This window comes from Ostrinia furnacalis, unplaced genomic scaffold (assembly GCF_004193835.3).
Source record: "Ostrinia furnacalis isolate ACB-3 unplaced genomic scaffold, ASM419383v2 OfSCF1172, whole genome shotgun sequence".
Classification (NCBI taxonomy): domain Eukaryota; kingdom Metazoa; phylum Arthropoda; class Insecta; order Lepidoptera; family Crambidae; genus Ostrinia; species Ostrinia furnacalis.
In genome coordinates, this window is record NW_021131411.1 from 1,013,989 (window position 1) to 1,033,413 (window position 19,425).

At 39.9% G+C, this 19,425-nt stretch overlaps 3 protein-coding genes across 8 annotated transcripts in view; all 3 read right to left on the bottom strand.

Annotated features, from left to right (window-relative positions):
- The window catches only part of InR (insulin receptor), a 66,824-nt gene extending 64,915 nt beyond the window's left edge, over positions 1-1,909 (bottom strand). Inside the window, exon 1 of the mRNA XM_028303044.1 lies at positions 1,666-1,909. The gene's annotated coding sequence lies outside the window, so the exon portion shown is untranslated. The remainder of the gene's footprint in view (positions 1-1,665) is intronic.
- Positions 1,910-5,080: 3,171 nt separating this feature from the next.
- Positions 5,081-11,755, bottom strand: MESR6 (misexpression suppressor of ras 6). The gene is made up of 4 exons (XM_028303067.1): positions 11,664-11,755; positions 5,850-6,686; positions 5,495-5,737; positions 5,081-5,276 (listed from the first exon to the last, which is right to left on the bottom strand). The coding sequence occupies exons 2-4, from the start codon at positions 6,642-6,644 to the stop codon at positions 5,184-5,186; spliced, it is 1,131 nt and encodes a 376-aa protein (XP_028158868.1). The 5' UTR covers positions 6,645-6,686; positions 11,664-11,755; the 3' UTR covers positions 5,081-5,183.
- Positions 11,756-13,464: 1,709 nt separating this feature from the next.
- The window catches only part of LOC114351754 (lamin-C), an 18,998-nt gene continuing 13,037 nt past the window's right edge, over positions 13,465-19,425 (bottom strand). For 2 of the 6 annotated variants that reach the window (XM_028303063.1, XM_028303060.1), the window contains exons 7-11: positions 19,328-19,386; positions 17,971-18,223; positions 17,145-17,366; positions 15,920-16,012; positions 13,465-14,730 (exon numbers count right to left, since the gene is read on the bottom strand). In XM_028303063.1, coding sequence (XP_028158864.1) covers positions 14,686-14,730; positions 15,920-16,012; positions 17,145-17,366; positions 17,971-18,223; positions 19,328-19,386 — 672 coding nt within the window. In that variant the 3' untranslated portion in view covers positions 13,465-14,685. Of the gene's footprint in view, positions 14,731-15,919; positions 16,013-16,524; positions 16,566-16,921; positions 17,064-17,144; positions 17,367-17,970; positions 18,224-19,327; positions 19,387-19,425 lie in introns of those variants that run through there. The other 4 variants (XM_028303062.1, XM_028303059.1, XM_028303064.1 and 1 more) reach the window with 3 other exon arrangements.

A 19,425-nucleotide genomic window follows, 5' to 3' on the forward strand; every position in this document is an offset into this window, starting at 1 on the left:
AGAGAATAAAGTCATAGTAGGTAGGTATACATTTTTGTTTTAAGCAAAATAGCAATTATTGCATTAGATTGATGTGCATGTACCAGACTATAAACTAGGGAATAGAACCATGGATCCCTGCCTTTTGTTAGTGTACTGTTATCTTCTTACAATCGTCCAGTAGTGAGTAGATCACACATACCACTGCACGTTAATTCAAGGTCATTGAAAGCGTAAAACAGCCGTAAAACATTGTTTTTCGAAATAGTGTTTTGATAAGACTTCAAGGTGCACGTTTCTGGCGCTGTCTTATCGATCATTTTGTTATCAACCTATAAAATATTTCAGTTTTCAATGTTTATGATTTTAATACCAAACAAAATAATAATATTATGCCGAATCTTGTTCCTGCAACATTGTTTCGCTGGTGTTGTTATCTTATCTGCCAAATCATTTTATTACAAATTGTGATTGTGATGTTTTTGTCTACAACCGACTTAGTATTTATGTGAATTAAATAGTGAAAACACTTTTTTAAGTGTTTTCATTATGTAGGTACCTACATCTTTTGTTAGTTTGGTTGTCTCTAGATTTCGCCATTGCATGCTTAAGTATGCAATTCTTTTTCGGGGGTTCTTTCTTTCCGGCGCCTTTGTGTGTGACTCTACCTTTACTATCGCTCGTCATTAACTTATGCATTCGTCAGTTGTTTTTATCATTCGCATTGAAAAGTCCTACCTAAGTAGGTACAAACAATAAACAAAGCAAAGACGATCACTACCGAAACTATCTCCTACATTCAACTTCGGTCAGCACGAGTTAGCCGCGTGATACCTACCTACCCCGACATCCGACATCAAGTGAGATAAAACTGGTAATGGTAAGCAAAATAATAAACAGACTTCTCAATTTTTATGTCCTTGGCGAACTCTACCCTAAATGATAGGTATAAAGAACGGGTTACTTACTAGGCAAGTAGGTGGGTACAGGTGATCAAATTCAACTAATATCCATGTAAGTTAAGCAGATAATCTTATTTAACGAGATATCAGATAACCCTCCTCCCTTGAGTAGGTAGGTAACTACTGTAGAATGAGACAAAGCTCAAAAGAAAAAATTGTATGTGTGGTTTATGTAGCGCTTAGAAAACAGAGAGGATCTAAATAGAGTTCATAACATTTTCATAATTTTTGTTTGCTTGTCTCTCCCGCTTCTGTGATTCAGACCCTGGCCCTGACCTGGACATAACTTTGAACTTATAATTTGTAGTTGTGTCTGCTTGAATTTTTAGGTACCTATCTAAGATCTAGATAACCAGACTTCCATGATCTACTGGATATTCTGGATTATCGTTATCAACTTAAAAATTAGAAAGGTTCTTGGCCTATTTGTTGTTCATAAAACGTTCTGCCAGAAATGGACGCACAACATTGAACACATACAACATAGATAGCCCCGGCGACGAAGCGACGCGACGTACGGAGAAGGGCGTTGAATTGTTTACAACATCGCCCGTACCGAACCACGTGGTGAGCGGCAGCCAATTGATACCTAAATGACGTCACGTGGTACTGTTGTTACATCTATCAACATATTTCTGAATAGAATTAGTCCTTAGCACGCCTGGCTTCGCTGAACCAGATTAGCGCAGCCGTAATCAGATTGAAAACAAATATGAGACGCTACCTGCGCTCGGCGCCTGCCGTGGCTGTCTGCTTCTCGCAAACCACAAAATAGCACGCAATTAATCCTGCTATACAGCAACTGTATTATTTCACACTGTCACAAACACTAGTCACTTGTTTAGTACGTTCAATGATAATAACAACAACACTGAAATTGTAAATACAGCATGCAATAAGAGCGAGCGAAACGCAGACAAGTCGCCACAAACGACGCGCGCGAATGACTGAGGAGGTGGCGACCGAGCGAGCGAGCTGCCGAGCCGAACCGAGGGAAGGAGCGCGGGGCCGTGCCGTGCCCGTCGACCCAGTCGCGGAATGCGGCTTGCCTGTTCTCTTCTCGCGTGCTTATTTTTTTAGTCAATCCGGTAGATAAGTACTCTGAAGTCCAATAGGGCGCGAAGCTCAGACATAGACTTGAGCAAAATCAGCTAAGGGGTTTGGCCAACTTTGTAAAAGGTGTCTATAGGTGCCTTGTCCCCTATTCGTTACCCATGGTCCCACTGTGGCTCAACAAAACGGTGGGACCACGGATAATAGGGACCCTAGGGGGACCTGGTAGAACCTATAATAAGGGAAAAAAAACAAAGAATCAAGCATTCATTCTTTTTACTTACCTACTAGACTGATTTGGCCATCCACACGTGGTGGGTTCCACGCACTCCAATGTATTGATATCACGATATCGGGACAGTACCAAATTACCAATACATTTGAGTCCATCGATAGGTACCTACCTACCCAATAACTCCTAATAATACGATTTGTGTAATTGAAATTCAGGGGTATTGGAGGGCACGTTATTTTCGACGTGACAATGACACCACCAACCAGATTTAAAGATGAAAGAAGCATAGTTTGATTCCCAATGCTGATGTTTTTATTTAAAAATTTGTAGGCCTACCAAGTGTTAGACAAATGATTAGGTAATAAGTACCTAGCAGAACGAATAGCACCTATTGGTAGGCAACTGTGCAGGAATGTAGCTAACAGTGGACGATGAGAGGCTGATTTTAGATGGGTGTTATTGTTTATCACCTGTAGTTTGGACGTTTGGTTGGTTATGGCAGGTAAACAAGTTGTTTCCTCTCCCCATCATCCCCGACCCTACTTTTCGAACACTATGCCCAGCAAAAGCATTGTGGTGGTTCTCAGCCCCTCAGCTTGATTTAGAAAATTGTTACTCCTCATAGGTATTTAGGAAATAATGATTGATTTTAGTACTGCCATTACGGCAACCGCGGGAATTTATATCAGACTCCATTGAAAAACAACGTTTACGCAATATTACGCAACCAAAGTTTAACAATGAGAGCTAGTTTTTATCTTTTAGCGGGGTTTGACGATGTTGGTGCGACGCCTGGCCACATGCCATACACACATTTTCTTAAAGATTTTCTTAAGATTTATAAATTTAATTATTGTTAATAATATTTAATAACTGTTATTTTGTATTGCTGTGCCCAACCGGGTGTGCATTTGTATGTTAGTACCTAACAATATACAGTGTATTCATTATGTGCAATAAATAAATAAATAAATAAAAATTGACAGTCTAAAATAAGTGGAAGGAAGTTAAGAAGTTCTTAATCAGTCATATAATTTCAATACAAGGAGAAATTCCAAGCACATTTGATATGAACTCAAGGTAGCAGCCGCAGCTATGCATCCATAATCCATACATAACACCAGGGGAAGAGTTGAGGTCTAAAAACTAACACTTTTAGGGATCTAAATCTTTGGCCATTTCTAAAGTAGTGAAACATTAAAGTTAGAAAAGTTCAGTACGTAGAAGACGTACCTACGTAAAGGTGGTGGACCAGTAGGTAGGACGAACTTTTCTCAGAAGAATCATTCTTACTTCCAACATTTTAGTTGCTAAGACTAGTTAATGTTGTTGTTCCTGGTGGACCATTCAAATCTAAGGCCAAACTTTTTGTTCTCGATCCGGACGACTAAAGCCATGGGTTCGGATTTTGTTTTTGTGATGACACGGCGATTCTACCTGCCTGCTTCGTGAAGGGAATTTGTTCTCAAGTAAGTAGGCTCTACTTAAGGGTGCTCTCACTGAAAAAGCTTAAGTTATTCGTTATTTATAAAGCTTTCTTGTTCAGTAATCTTTATCGTCTTATTGATAACAAACGCTACAAATAACCACGGCGTAGTATACAACGACCCCGCCCAAGAAGTACCTACCCATCTCGTTTATTGGGTATAATTGGTATAAGTTTTCCAGCTAGCTGCGGGATGATGTAACACCATGTTAGCAATGAGCCGTCACCACTTCGACTGGCAGTTGACCCCAATCGCCCCCAATCGAAGGACTAAATTGTTTGTCTGATCACAATAACGATAGGTACTTATTGTATGGAAAGCAAGATCCAATAACTATGCAAATTGCATTTAATTGAATGTCATTTTGGGAGCACTCCAGGTACCTACATCTGGCAATTGGTCACATAAATCTACTTAAGTACTTGTCTATACTACTTTTAAGTGCGCAGTTATTATTGTGGTGTTGTAGTTGTACATGAATATCCTTTGTTTTCAGGACGGTTAATATATCAATTAAACGCGCTGTTTCCGCTAAATATGCGCCCAATCTATTGAGTTCTGACATCAGCAAAAATATTGTTAGCCTTGTTACATGAAATTACACTCAAGAATAATAAATCTACATTCTAGATTGGACTGAAATCTGTGATTCGTCCAAATATTGGAAAACTGATCACAAGCTTGTTTAAATGCTTTAACTTTTAATTTTAAATATAATTATTATAGCTTTTTCATTTGTTAGCAGTAGGTACGGAGTACCTATTCAGATCAGATTGTCTAGCTAGCTAGAGTCAAGAGAAACCTGCCTTACTTAGTGAAAGTGCAACACGATCCAATTTCAGTTTCTAATCTAGAAGGTCGGATTGGCTAAAATATACGTACCTTAAATTGTTTTACATTATACTTTTATTCAGAGTTTATCTGAACATTCTGAAAAACAAGTAACTGATAAAACTGAAAGTGCCAATCTACGAACGGAACTGACAATCTAAATAACTTGTTGGTAATTTATTTTTAAACAAACATGTTTATCATTCTTATCGTCGCTTAACTACATAAAAATACCCTGCATAAGAGGAGCACTACGCTACGTTGCAATAAAGAATATTTTATGACGAGCCTTACTGGTATTACTGGAATATTCTTCAAGCAAATGTAAATGTACTTTGTAAATGTTGTTGGGCAAAATTTGTCAGCGCATTACAAGTGACTTACTGCAGTGCATTTGGCACTGGCTGGGCACCCTGCCGTCGCCACAGCACCTATTTCACTAACTCGATAAAAAAAATTGACTTGATTTCTGGATTCATTTCATATAGATGAAATAGCACTTTGAAGGAAACTTGTACAATTAAAACAACACATTACTTAACCACAGGAGAACATGTATTTGATTGCTTCGCTAAAGGAGATTACCTATTTACATATTAACAAAAAATTGAAAAAATCCTAAGAACTAATCAAGTGTTAGGTGTTTACATTGAGATAATATAGATAGGGATCGTCGGTCTCATACAAGTTGTTCAAGGTCTGGAGCACGAGGGACTGAACTAGATCCACCTGAAGCAATAGAAATTAAGCTTTAGTCTAAAACATATGACATAACTTGCATCTTTTAACCCCTGCCTAATCTAACCCTCATCGTCATAAATATGTATTTCTATGTATATTTCTGGAGTCTGCATAAAAATAGAGAATAATAAAGAAATTAGTCAGAATAAGTAAGACGAAATCGATGAGAGATTTGATTTAAAACTCTACTAAACGAAATTTATTACCTGATCTGGGGGACAGTAACCATCATCAGTCGACCTGGAGACGGTAACTAATACGGGAGTTGGTAACACCCGCAGCAATTTGGAGAACGCGCTAATCAAATTTCTTATTTCTTGTTCGTTGCTTATATGGTAAGGCAGCCCACCCTGGTCTCTTGTGCAGCCTCCTGCGTATATCGCCCACCAATCAGGTGTCACGTTTAGACGTTCTGCTTCTGCTAACACAACAGACACTAAGTCTGAAACCTAAAACCAAACAATAAAATGGAAATCAAATGTGAAGTACACAAATTAAAACAGTACATGTTTCAACTAATTAGATGAAGATACATTAAAAAAACATACAAGCTCAACATACCTTATGAAACATATCACTTCTAATACCAGAGTAATGAGTCAACTCGCCGTGCTCTTCTAGATGTTGAAATATATTTTCCAACTCCTCGATTTGTTGTTCCCGCAACTCATTAACTTTTTGTATTGTTTCCGCGTCGTCATTTTCAGGAAGTTTAAAGCTAAATATAGGTTCCAAACGGTCATATAAGTTGATGCTTTGAAATAAGGAAAGGAACGGGTTTCCTGTGCTGAAGAAATCTAAATCAATGTCCAACACATAAGGTTCAGTAATATTTAGAGTGCTTGCTAAATTTTCGATTTCTCCAACCTTTTCTTTGGTTTTATCAGAGAGCTCGGCGACAGTAAGTTCAAATTCTCTAGAGTTTTCTAAATTGGACGAATATAATGCATCGGAAAGATAATACGGTTCTTTGCTGTCCACTCGAAGTAGCCCAGTGTGTGCATCATCGCCGACCTGAATAACGCGCGTGCCGTCGGAGAATTGATTCGCCCACGGAGGGCGCAGCCACACCACGCGGTCAATATAGCCAGCGGCCGCAGCGGGTACGATCCAATTTTCTATTTGCAATAATGGCAAAACTTTCCTACCAGAACGCGCCTCTTCTCCCTTCAATTTACGATCTATAAGCATGTCTGGATGAGCGTCGAAGTGCAATAAAGTGGTACCTTCCATCGGTAATTTCTTTCCTCCGATAGCTGAGTATATAAATTGTAAGGCATCGTTATGTTCTTCGACCACATAGATCGGCATCTTTTTGAACCTTTTCAGGTTGGTAATTACGGAAACATTAGTCATTTTCAGTCAGGTCCATGTAATTGCGCTTTAGTTTATACGATTCTGAAACGAAACAATGACGTTAGCTGATTCTCAAAATAAAGTTTAAAATGACAACTAGCTTACGCAACATTTTATCAAGATACGAATACAGAGGACCACTTTGACTATATAATTCCACAAGACGTATTTCGCAAAACAGGTCAAGGCCCAACTGTCGGAACAACAGGGGAAGTTCCGGGCCGGGGACCGCTTTTCGTGACCACTGCGCACTTCGTTGCGGCCAGATTGTTGACTTTGTTTCGCAATATCTGGCATAACAAGGGCGTTATGGCACCTATTACGAGTTTGAATTACTGGTTTGTTAAAATGAGAGAGATCAAGCAATTTAAACAAGTTAAAGACGATATTTATAACTAGGTGCCAAATTCAAATGAGTATGTTTTGTTAGACTATGTCAATGATTATAATTATGTCTGTATGATTGCATAATACATATATCGTGGTGGATGAATCACTTGCTTTTTGCATCGAAATTTCGAAATAAACAAACAAAACAAAGTGGACTTCTTTTCTTATCCACAGGTGATTAAAGGACTACCCACAAGGTGGACCGACGCCATCATAAAGATAGCAGGAAGGCGCTGGACGCAGGCCGCTACTAACCGGGCAACATGGATAGCATTAGGGGAGGCCTATGTTCAGCAGTGGACGTCCTATGGCTGAGATGATGATGATGATTAAAGGACACCGAAGTACTTATCGCCTGGAGTCCACTTTGATCACCTGGGTGAATAGACCCTCAAAAATAGGTACGCTTCTGGGATCGATCTATGTTGGTCATTATGGTCTCACAGCATCTGTTATATTATTTCGATGAAATAATGTGATCTGTCTTCATGAGCATTTAGATTCGATTTGAGAGCAGCAAGTTTTCTGTGCCTGCCTTCATGTAGGCTACTTCTTGTCGGCACCAAACAAAAGTGTTAGTTACTGGAATCAATCGCTGAGTGGCTTCGATATTGGCAGTTTTATTTTGTGTTTATTTGCAGCACTCGACCGCAAAACAGTGAAGAGTAAGGTTCGGCGCAGTTATCCCACCCGCGGAGGGGTGTGGGTGGAGTTACGGTGGAAGTGTGGATCTCATCAAAGAGAGTACTGAATGTTTTCCATTAGCGTCGNTGCGCGGTTCTCTCCGCAGTGGCGCGGGGCGAGGGAGGGGTAGTGCGGCCTCCACAGCGGGGGAGGGGTGTTGTGACGGGCGCCGGGGTCGATACTGGCGCCCTGACGTCACTACGCTACTACGCCCGCCCAAACATGCCCCCCGCCAGCGGGCCTCCCTCCTGACCTATTCTACGCCCACCTGGGTCAAGGTACGGAAGCCGCAGTGGAACTATCGGGATATTAACATCGTCATTAAACGTATGCTGATGTCCAAATTACGAACTTAACACATTTTAGGAAAATCATAGAACTCCAAATCGTGAAAGAAAAAGTTTGGGGGATTCAGAAAGAAGTTACAGTGTATATTTTTTCTGGCTGAGTTGCACCATCTTACTTTAACTATAGTCTATAACAAATGTCAAAAATCAATAAAAATATCATTATTTTTATTGATCTTCTTATGTACCACTCAGTTACACCACTGTCTTACAAAACTAAAATATGTTTAGTTGAAATGTAAAACTGCTGCCATAATTTGCTATAACTACCAAGTTAATGATACCACCAGGTATCTAGATCTTCTGAACTTATTTTAATGTTATTATCCTGTGAATAATTAGTATGGAAAAAAGATTTCAAGTAAAGGGTTGTGACAACCGCTTAAATGTTTAAAAGCTAATTTGAGCAATAAAACAACTATTTGTTATCAAGAAATAACTGTAAATTTACATTTACAGTTATTTCTTGATAACAAATAGTTGTTCAAACAGCACAATAATACAAACTAATTACTTCAAATAATATGCACAGAAAGTTAATTTATGTAAGTTGTTATCAGTACTTGTTACCTAGTTTAAAGTTACTCAAGTGTAGCAAAACAAGACACAACAAAAAACTATTGTTTGGTAACTGACAAACGAGTTAACATAACAGAACAGGGATGTGGACAAAAAATATTGGACACATCCCTCCACCCCTTAAAAATGTTTCTCATTGTTTTCTTTTAAATATAAATACAAAGGTTTCCTTTTAAATTTGCAAAAAGACTCATTATAGGACAGCAAACTGAAATTAATGTAAATTAAAATGCACTCACTTCAAGTTCCACGTTTCATCAGTAACATGTATTGCTATGGTTGTTATGGTAACTGTGTGCTAACTTTCTTATAATTATGTAAATAGTTAAATATAAGGTGTACAATATGTAACGTATTTATGAGGTATTTATATTATTATGTATGTATCATGATTCATGTGCTCAGTAGTGCTCTCCCTGTTTGGGTGTCCATGGAAGACCAGCATCGTGGCATTATCTACTGAGATGCTACGACACCATGCTGAGTGGATACCTTTTCAGTATCATTGTAATTACCTTCTCATTAAATAATGTTAAGTATTGCAAGTGTATTGTCGATGATACTGAATAAACATTTTTTCTTTCTTTCTTTCTTTCTAATCAAATAATTACAATATTAACGTAGTGGCACCAATGACCGACAAGAACCAATGACCGACACTTTATTTTTTGATTCAATAAAATAAGAGTATAAAATCGATTTCTTAATATGTCAACACTGTACCATAGAAAGCACACTGTTGACTGCCTCCCATTGACATTTAAGCAATATCCGCCAATTTATTTTGAAAATGGCAGTATAACAACTGATTACGGCTGGAGTACCGGTGAAAATAACAACATTTCTTAGTAAAATCCATAAGGAAGTNGAAAACCAAAATTAGCTATTCCTGTAGATTAGTTTTCGTCCATTCGTCCTTCGACCTATTGCAATATTTTCCTAAATTGAGGTAAGAAACTTATTTAAATCTTTTTGATATCATTTGAAAGCTAACAAAATTACCTTTCAAATGATATACCACAATCCATAGTTACTGTATTGTAGAATTGATTTTAAGTTGATAATTCAACTGCACCCTTTTTTCAACACAGTGGTCGAAAACTAGCGTACACTAGGACGAAAACTGATTTTTTTGGACGAAAACTAGTGAAATCGCCTCTTTTGCATAAAATATTTTTAAAAAAAAAACCCGTGGTATTTACTTATTGTCATATAATATTAAGGTAAAGTAGACTATATAAGGATTAAAATGACATATGATACATATGAGAAAGGGTATTTTAAGATATTCATTTCGCATCACAAAGTTGGCAACTCCGATAATTGGACGAAAACTAGCGCACTTACCCTACATTCGGGAAGAAATTATATAAGTGACGCCCTTTGACTGACGTATTCCATCTTTTTTGCCATTCATTAAAAGTAATTCCTCTTCAACGACTTCTCGGGAATCAAATACTTAATCGGCTTATTTTAGAACGATCGCGGCTATTTAAGAAATCGGAGGTTAAGTATATTTTCCCTTGATGCGAAGTAGATAGCCGCACGCTTCTGTACCTCTAAGTCGACCGGCAGTACACCAGCCAGGACTGGCAGAGCTTCCGTCCTAAACCTGGTCGAGTGCCAAAAAAGGAGATCGTCGATAACTGGGTGTCGGTAAGTGGCAGCTGTCGATGACTGGGTGTTGACTACTGGAGATTCGGTGTCGATGATTGGAGATTTATATGCTTTTTCATTTTTTGGGATTTTTTTCTAGTCCGTGTATAGTTAATAAAAATAATACATCCTATTCTTATCTCAAGAATATACCTAATCATGCTCAATCGTTACTTTTGGTTTAAAGATGACTAAATGACCTTTAATCTTAATAAGAAGCCCAATATCTCCTTAAAGTGTCGATCATTGGTGCCACTACGCTATATTACATTATTATTGTTTAAATTATTTTCTACCGGTGAGAAACTATAAGTGGTTTACCTGTTGCCTAACTTATTTTTATGACACTTTAAAACCCTGGTTTTCCTAAAAATAAATAAATAAATATTGAGTTGGAAAGTGGTGTGACGTGACTTCTAGGTAAAAAATCTACCTAGGCGTGACGTCACACGCCATTTCAACTCGATGTAGCACTGTTATTATTCAAATAAGAAAGAAAAATAATATGTGTCCATTATTTTCTTACTCTCAGTCTGATAGAGATAGACAAATAATTTAAATTTTGTCCACTAGTTTCTTCAAGTAATATAGGAGATTGGTAGGTTTTTAAATTGTCACCAGTGTGGTATCCGGTGATTAATAAATGTAAACCGTGGGCATTGCTGTCAAGTATGAATATGGATACTGTGAGTGTTGTGTGTATATCACTAAAGCCTGGTCCGTGAGCTCGTATGTTGCTGTCGCGCTCGCACACTCACTGCGGGCGCCCGTCGCACAGTCGCGAAAGCAATATAATTACGCACGAGCGATAAGGATGGGTAGCTTGGGATCATTGGACAAAATTCTACGTGCTCACGGACTAGGCTTTAGTGGTGTAACAAATGACAATACAAGGGTAGTTGAAAATATTCAAGCCCGCCCGGCCGGACGACACCACGAGCCGCCAGTCTGCTTGTGACCAGCTGCAGCATGTAGCGTTGAGACCCATGTTTCTCTATTTATGAAAATGTTGTGCCTGGAGCAAATCGAAGCTCAGACTTGTGTCACAAGTATTGTTGTTAGTTTGTTTTTGTTAGCAGCTACCAAAACCAGGGATTTTACATTTATTTATGTAATCCATAAGGATCTGGCATAACCTCTCAATGTCCATATTTCCGGCTAATCATTATAAAAATACTACATGGAGGTTAAGACCATCAGAAGATAAACAATTAAAAATAATACAGCTTGTAGATAGATTAAACGTATTGTAACGTTAAAAAATGATGATCAAAGTTAGTTTATTACCCAAATACTTATTTTATATAATTTACCTGTTGCAAAACGATTATGGAAACATATTATGTGATCATTATTGACATACCTTTACGGTCACACCTTCTAAGTTAATGTTTTCATGAAAAACCTGCAAATTATATTATTATGCCGGCATTATTTACAAAACTATTTTATAACCTAACTAACTGCAGTCAGTTCAAGTTGACATAATATGTCAAATGGCAGGGTTACAACCTCGAGTAGATGTTTCTCCCCAGAAAAAAAGAAAAATGTGGTTTATTTTTCAAGATTTTTAAAGAAATCCAAATACGGTCTTAAATAAAAACTGACTATTCAAAGCCTATCAATGATTCACCATGACAATGCCCACGTGATGAGCAATGTGAGCATTATGCAAGCCTGAGCCCCGATTACGGTAACTTTTAACGTCTACAATCCAGACACGCTTCTCGATTGGTTAAAACAGCTGACGTACGCTGTTGAACGACCAATCGTATCGCAGAATCGAGAAGCGTGTCTGGATTGGTGACGTTAAATATTAATGTAATCGGGGCTCTGTTGTATCATTAATATTGAACCCTATTTACCGATTCAGCTGATCTACACTAGTATGTAGTTACGTCTCTAGTTAATAGACAAATCGCTCTATGTCGCCATCTTGTTGTCTGTGGTAATCTCTGCAATAAAACTGCGTCTGCTAAAGGATGATGGCTTATCTAAAACTATTTTTATTTAAATTTATCAAAGCCAGATTTTAAAAGCATTGGCAAAAGTTTACAAGGAAAAAAATATCGATAACCTCATCACACTTTATTTTTCCTGAATTAAAGGGTAAATTTAATAAGATGGTAAACTTGTAATAAATGTCACTGTCATTTTTTTTTCTTAATCCAAAGATATTATAAAAGCTAGATTACCTTCGCTTAGCGTTCATTCCGAAAACTACTCTTTTGGTTTGTCGTCTTCATCATATTTTAACCTGAATGTCTCCAACTTCCTCATTGGCCCTAGAGCAATTCCAAGTATACCATCAATAAAAGCCTAATTAGAGTCATCAAACCTCTCAGTCATTCAATTAGAGCCATTAGAACTTCATGAGTTGTTTTCTGTGTGTAAGCTGAGGACACGTGTCCCCAGCTGACACATCTGTATCTTCGTAAATATTTATGCTACGATAATGTATTATACCCCAAAAATTACAGTCGAATCCAAATAGTAGGCTTTCCACTTTTCAAGACTTTAGCTCAAATACTGTTAAAACCACGATCAAAAAACTATGTGCGAGCTGGAGTACCGTGTCTCCAGCTTACACATCTGTATCTTTGTATTCTACGTGCCCACGGACCGGGCTTTAGAATTTATTTAAATTTTATTAAACATTGTGTTCGTGAACAATTAAATAAAGGCGCGGACGTCGGACGGAGCGGAGTGCATAAAATTATTCAACAAAACACTTATCCGCTGCCTGCGCTCTGCTTGCACGCATTTTGGGAGAGCGAGGTTGCTGGCGGCTTAGTTGATGATTCCAGTTTATAAAAAAATATTGATTCAAGATTTTTTTTAGAGGATCCTGCCTGCCTGCCTTTCGACTGTGAAGAGAGCATACAAATATTGTTATTTATGGGTTTATTTTATTAACCATAATATAAATGCAAAAGTTTGTAAGGATGTTTGTTATTCTTTCACGCAAAAACTACTGAACGGATTTTGATGAAACTTCACAGTACATTATTGTTTATACATCAGGATAACATAGTTGGGGGACCACGGGTAAACGCCGGCGACGGCGCGGCCGCGGGCATCTGTTTTAAATATTATATCATGCGGGCGAAAGAATATAAATAATAATTTAATAAAACTATCCAGGGAGAAAATGAAAGTCATAATTTAACCCTAAATATAATTTTATTTTGTAATAATAGGTATTTTACACTTGGAAGATATAAACCGAGTCCAAATTAAAAAGGTCTCATGATTTATTTAATAACCGAAATATGACATCGTAGTTAGATGAATCAGATTCAATCCTCTTTGTGATTACAAACGAAAAGAAAAACACCCAATTGAATTATTTCTAAAGAGAAAAAAAAAACTAAAACTATAATTCATTATTTTTGACCAAGTATCATAAACATTATTTAGGTAAAGAATTTGTATAAATGCTGTTTACTGCCTTACAATATGAGAGCCTTTTATTTGAGACTTGCACCTGTTTATCTGTTTTAAAATAGCAATTAATACAATGAAATCTGGGCCTTAAACTAAATTTTATGCCAGTATGATACTGTCAACTGAACCTTAACCTAATACAATGATCTTCTCTAGTCGTGTCACTAAGATTACGATTATATTAGTAGATCTTATCTACTTTTATTCATCTGTTATCTGATGGGATTTAAATTATATTATTACTGATATAAAATTACTTAAAACTAGTGCATTACGAGGGTGGGGATTTAAAACAATAAAACATTTATATTTGTATACTTACCCTCTTCAGCGTGAACGAGAATTTGTACTTTGTTCACAGTACGTCGACTTAAATGTAGGAAAGGCCATAAACGGCGTGAAAACTTGAGGCGGTTGATTTCTTTAGCGCAGCAGATGGTTCATTTCACAACCATCGCCGATATAAATTCTGATGTGCATGTGCTGTCTATATCGGCAAGCGTTTGCAAACTAAGTAAGGCCTATATTATAAAACGACACTCAAGTAAGTACTCGTAAATCTTGTAAGAAAAGATCAAACCTGTGATTGATATCTAACAAGTTTTTAACTTCAACCTATCACAGATTTGAATCTCGATCAGGTCAATTTTGAGCTTCGTTTCAGAATACAAGCTTTAGTATACGTACTTTATTTCTTTTAGTCATAGTAATCTATAAACCTTATAATTATTAATTGAACACAAAATTACGACTATACAATTCAATTCGAAAAGTATGGACCGGACAGCGAGTACACGGTATTTGTTAATAATGGTATGAAACTATTGTAGTTTTGATGTCATCTGTCATTCTAAAGAAATTATCGCGTGAGGAGTGAGGAGGTTGCCCACAGGGCACAATGGCTGGCTCCAGCGAAGCTAGGCACCGGGTGCGTCGGCTTACATGATGCGGCAGTTTTCGTCGCCCTCTCGGATCTCGCCCAGCTGCAAAATGGGAGCAGGCGATCAGGAAATAGAGTTCATATTCGATTGACTATGACTAAAGTCTGGTCACCGAGCACGTAGAATTTTGTCCAATGACCCCAAGCTACCTATCCTTATCGCTCGCACGTAATTATATTGCTGTCGCGACTGTGCAACGCGCGGCAGCAGTGAGTGTGCGAGCGCAACAGCAATATAATTACGCGCGAGCAATAACGAAGGGTAGCTTGGGGTCATTGGACGAAATTCTACGTGCTCGGCGATCGGACTATAGTTATGAAATTTAAAGTGAACCTTCTGCATAAGCCATAAAGGCTACAATAAAGATACCTGTTCGCGGCGCGGGTACTTGTGCGCCAGCTCGCGGTGCCGCTGTGCGCTCGTGCTGACCTGCCGCCGCTGCCGCTCCGACACTGCCACCTCCTGGGAAACAGTTTAACTTGTTTTAACATTTCTCGAAAATAATCACTATTACTCATTAGGAATTAAAAAGGTGGGCGGAAAATAAAACTGAGATGGAGGTCTAATACGCTCAGATACAACCTAGCACTCTGTTATGTTGCATCTGTCAGCGTTTGCACACAATTATTTTATGGAAATGGTGTAGTGAATCAATTTACAGAACATATCAGATCAGAGAATATCAACGCCTTACCTCCTGGTCTTTGTTAACCAGCGTGGTGGTGAAGGTATCGGCCTCGAATCACTTCTGGCCCTTCATGACGATGTCGCGCGGCGGGTCGTGGTCGGCGCCCTCGTCGGCCGACCACACCGTGACGACCGCGCCAAACAAAAGGTCTACTGTTGCGTTGATTCATTTAACTACATTATTATCATAAANGTCGCCCTCTCGGATCTCGCCCAGCTGCAAAATGGGAGCAAGCAATCAGGAAATAGAGTTCATATTCGATTGACTATGACTAAAGTCTGGTCGCCGAGCACGTAGAATTTTGTCCAATGACCCCAAGCTACCTATCCTTATCGCTCGCACGTAATTATATTGCTGTCGCGACTGTGCAACGCGCGGCAGCAGTGAGTGTGCGAGCGCAACAGCAATATAATTACGCGCGAGCGATAACGAAGGGTAGCTTGGGGTCATTGGACGAAATTCTACGTGCTCGGCGATCGGACTATAGTTATGAAATTTAAAGTGAACCTTCTGCATAAGCCATAAAGGCTACAATAAAGTTACCTGTTCGCGGCGCGGGTACTTGTGCGCCAGCTCGCGGTGCCGCTGTGCGCTCGTGCTGACCTGCCGCCGCTGCCGCTCCGACACTGCCACCTCCTGAGAAACAGTTTTAACTTGTAACATTTCTCGAAAAGAATCCCTATTTTTGTAGGTAGATAATAAAACTAACAAGGCGGTCTAATACGCACAGATAAAACCGAGAATCTGTTAGCGTTGGTCCACAATGATTCATAGCCATAGCAATGGTGGAGTAAAGTTAAGGTTATGAGAATAATACGCCAAACATGAAAGGAATAAAGTTTTTACAAATAGATTTTCTGTCATTCAGTAAATTATTCTTGCAATAATGTAATTATATAAATAAACAACCGGTCTTCTCATAAAATAAATTGAAAATTGGTCTTTTTACATCTGCGGTTTTAGTAACCGTCTTAGTTATTAACATCAGCTCCTTACCTCCTGGTCGTTGTTAACCAGCGTGGTGGTGAATGTATCCGCCACGAACCACTTCTGTCCCTTCATGACGATGTCGCGCGGCGGGTCGTGGTCGGCGCCCTCGTCGGCCGACCACACCGTGACGACCGCGCCAAACAAAAGGTCTGCTGTTGCGTTGATTCATTTAACTACATTATTATCATAAATCCCTTACCTCCTGGTCGTTGTTAACCAGCGTGGTGGTGAAGGTGTCGGCCACGAACCACTTCTGTCCCTTCATGACGATGTCGCGCGGCGGGTCGTGGTCGGCGCCCGCGTCGGCCGACCACACCGTGGCGATCGCGCCCAACAAAAGGTCTACTGTTGTGTTGATTCATTTAAATACATTATTATCATACACCCCTTACCTCCTGGTCGTTGTTAACCAGCGTGGTGGTGAATGTATCGGCCACGAACCACTTCTGTCCCTTCATGACGATGTCGCGCGGCGGGTCGTGGTCGGCGCCCGCGTCGGCCGACCACACCGTGGCGACCGCGCCAAACAAAAGGTCTACTGTTGCGTTGATTCATTTAACTACATTATGATCATAAATCCCTTACCTCCTGGTCGTTGTTAACCAGCGTGGTGGTGAATGTATCGGCCACGAACCACTTCTGTCCCTTCATGACGATGTCGCGCGGCGGGTCGTGGTCGGCGCCCGCGTCGGCCGACCACACCGTGGCGACCGCGCCAAACAAAAGGTCTACAGTTGCGTTGATTCATTTAACTACATTATTTTCGCAAATCCCTTACCTCCTGGTCGTTGTTAACCAGCGTGGTGGTGAAGGTATCGGCCACGAACCACTTCTGTCCCTTCATGACGATGTCGCGCGGCGGGTCGTGGTCGGCGCCCGCGTCGGCCGACCACACCGTGGCGACCGCGCCTGGCTCCAGCTTGACGGTGCGGTGGAACTTGAACACCGTCTCTTGGTCGCCAGCCTTGCGGAGGATCTGGTAGCCGCCTAGGCTTTGCTCCTGGGGAAGGATGGATAAGCGTTAGACGATGTTTTGAACTTTTAATAGAGCTTTACTTATCTTGTTAAACGTCAACATGGTCTTATGGCTCGAAGTCACTCTGTTCTATTTACAGATTTTTTCGATCCAGAGAATTTTACATTGTTTGTGATCAAATAATGTATTTGTTACTGGTTTTAGTTTAGGAAAGTAAAAACTAAATTCGACAGAATTACTTAGAAAAAAGAAGTAAGTTTAAAACAGTAAAATAGTTTAAGTCGTCGATCCAAATGATCCAGGTCAGACGTCTATAGTGGTTCATAAAGTCTAAAATGGCATGAGAGTTGTTGTATAACACTCATTGAAGAATAAACTAAAAGTTAAGCTTGGACTCCGGCAACTAATAGCAACGGTCGGTTTGGCATTGAAACTTACATATGGCTCACCTTCTTGCCCTTGTTGCGGATCTTGACAAAGGTGCCATCTGGGCAGGCCTCAGCCACTTCCAAGTCTCCTTTAGCGCTGGAGGTGACACTGAAGTCGTGCAGGCTGCGTTCCTCACTCGCGTTCGCAAGATAGAAATAACATATATGTACCATGTCCTTCTACAAAACTGTTGGCTTACCTTCTTTCCCTTGTTGCGGATCTTGACAAAGGTGCCGTCTGGGCAGGCCTCAGCCACTTCCAAGTCTCCCTTAGCGCTGGAGGTGACACTGAAGTCGTGCAGGCTGCGTTCCTCGCTCTCATCCAACAGTGTGCGTTTACGCGCGGCGCGGAGGGGCGTAGCACGACGGCCGGGCGTGCCGCGACCACCGCTGGCGCTACCGCTGGCGGAGGCGCGGGATTCGCGACCGGGCGACTGGGATGTTAGGTTCAGCCTGGATAGAAATGTTACAGTTGTAATGTAAGGATTTCATTGGTTTCGGTTCGGTGAGCAAGCACGTTGTGTGCATGCCATGTAATGCTACGAAAAAAAGACTATTTACACTGGTTGTGTACTTGCATCAAAATACTTTGAATTTGATTGTAGTAATTCACGTGAAAGGTGACAAAATTAACTGGATTTTTGTACATCATAAAGTAGTGGTGTATCCAGTTATTTATACGTCATATCCTGAAATGGGTCACAACAATTTGACTAGATTTATTTGGGCTATAGTCAGGCCTGGCTCACTCCGCGCGGTACATCCGATAATTACCTACAGCGAAGCGCCCCGCCGGCGGGTATTATATCAGTCGAGTGTCACGCGCGCGCTCGTCAGGACGCTGGCGTGCGTTGTAGTATGTACCTAATTCTATGATCGAAGTATTATTTAAAAATGGACATAAAGAGAAATAAATATTGTGCGGGGTTCGGGTGTTTAAATTCGAAAAGAAATCTACACCGGATTTATCTTTTTTTTCGCTTCCCAAAGATGCTGAAAGGTATGTTGGTCATGTAGATAATCAATAATTCTTAAGATAGTGTAGGAACCTAACCTACCATGACACTGCTCAGAATGCGTTCGTTCGTTTCAGCCAAATGACGTCCACTGCTGGACAAAGGCCTCTCCCAAGGTTTTCCATAATGAATGCGTACTTATCTACATACGTACCTCATTACATATAAGTAGATTAATTAATTTTTCACTAGACAGCAACCCTAACAACGTAAGAAGAGTTCAGAGGCACGCGATAGAAAGAGACAAAACTTGTAGGTGAATAAAATTGTAGGTACGTAGTGCTGTGCGAGCTGAATTCCACTGTATCGCGTCGTAGCAAGACTCGCATTTATTTAAATCGTCTTGCGGAGTAATCCTTCTGTACCTGTACTATTACTTATTCTGTGCTATAGTGTGGTAGACTTACTGCACTGTAACCCAGATAAAAGTACGTACTATATTATTAACGCGGCAATATTTTTTATTGTCAAAAATGACAGGTAAAGTGGTGAGAAAGCCGAAAAATATCCACAATTTTCATCATAACAAGGGTCACATTACCTGTCCTCCTCTCCCTCGAGCAGTGTGCGGTAAGTAGCGATCTCGTGATCGAGCGAGATCTTGATGTCCATGAGGGTTGCGTATTCGCGCAGTTGCGC

Coding starts and splice junctions, on each gene's coding strand:
- MESR6 (XM_028303067.1), bottom strand. CDS start 6,644: ATGACTAATGTTTCCGTAATTACCAACCTGAAAAGGTTCAAAAAGATG. Junction 5,738..5,849: donor GAAGTGATATGTTTCATAAG/GTATGTTGAGCT, acceptor GTTTGGTTTTAG/GTTTCAGACTTAGTGTCTGT. Junction 5,277..5,494: donor GTTACTGTCCCCCAGATCAG/GTAATAAATTTC, acceptor CTATTGCTTCAG/GTGGATCTAGTTCAGTCCCT.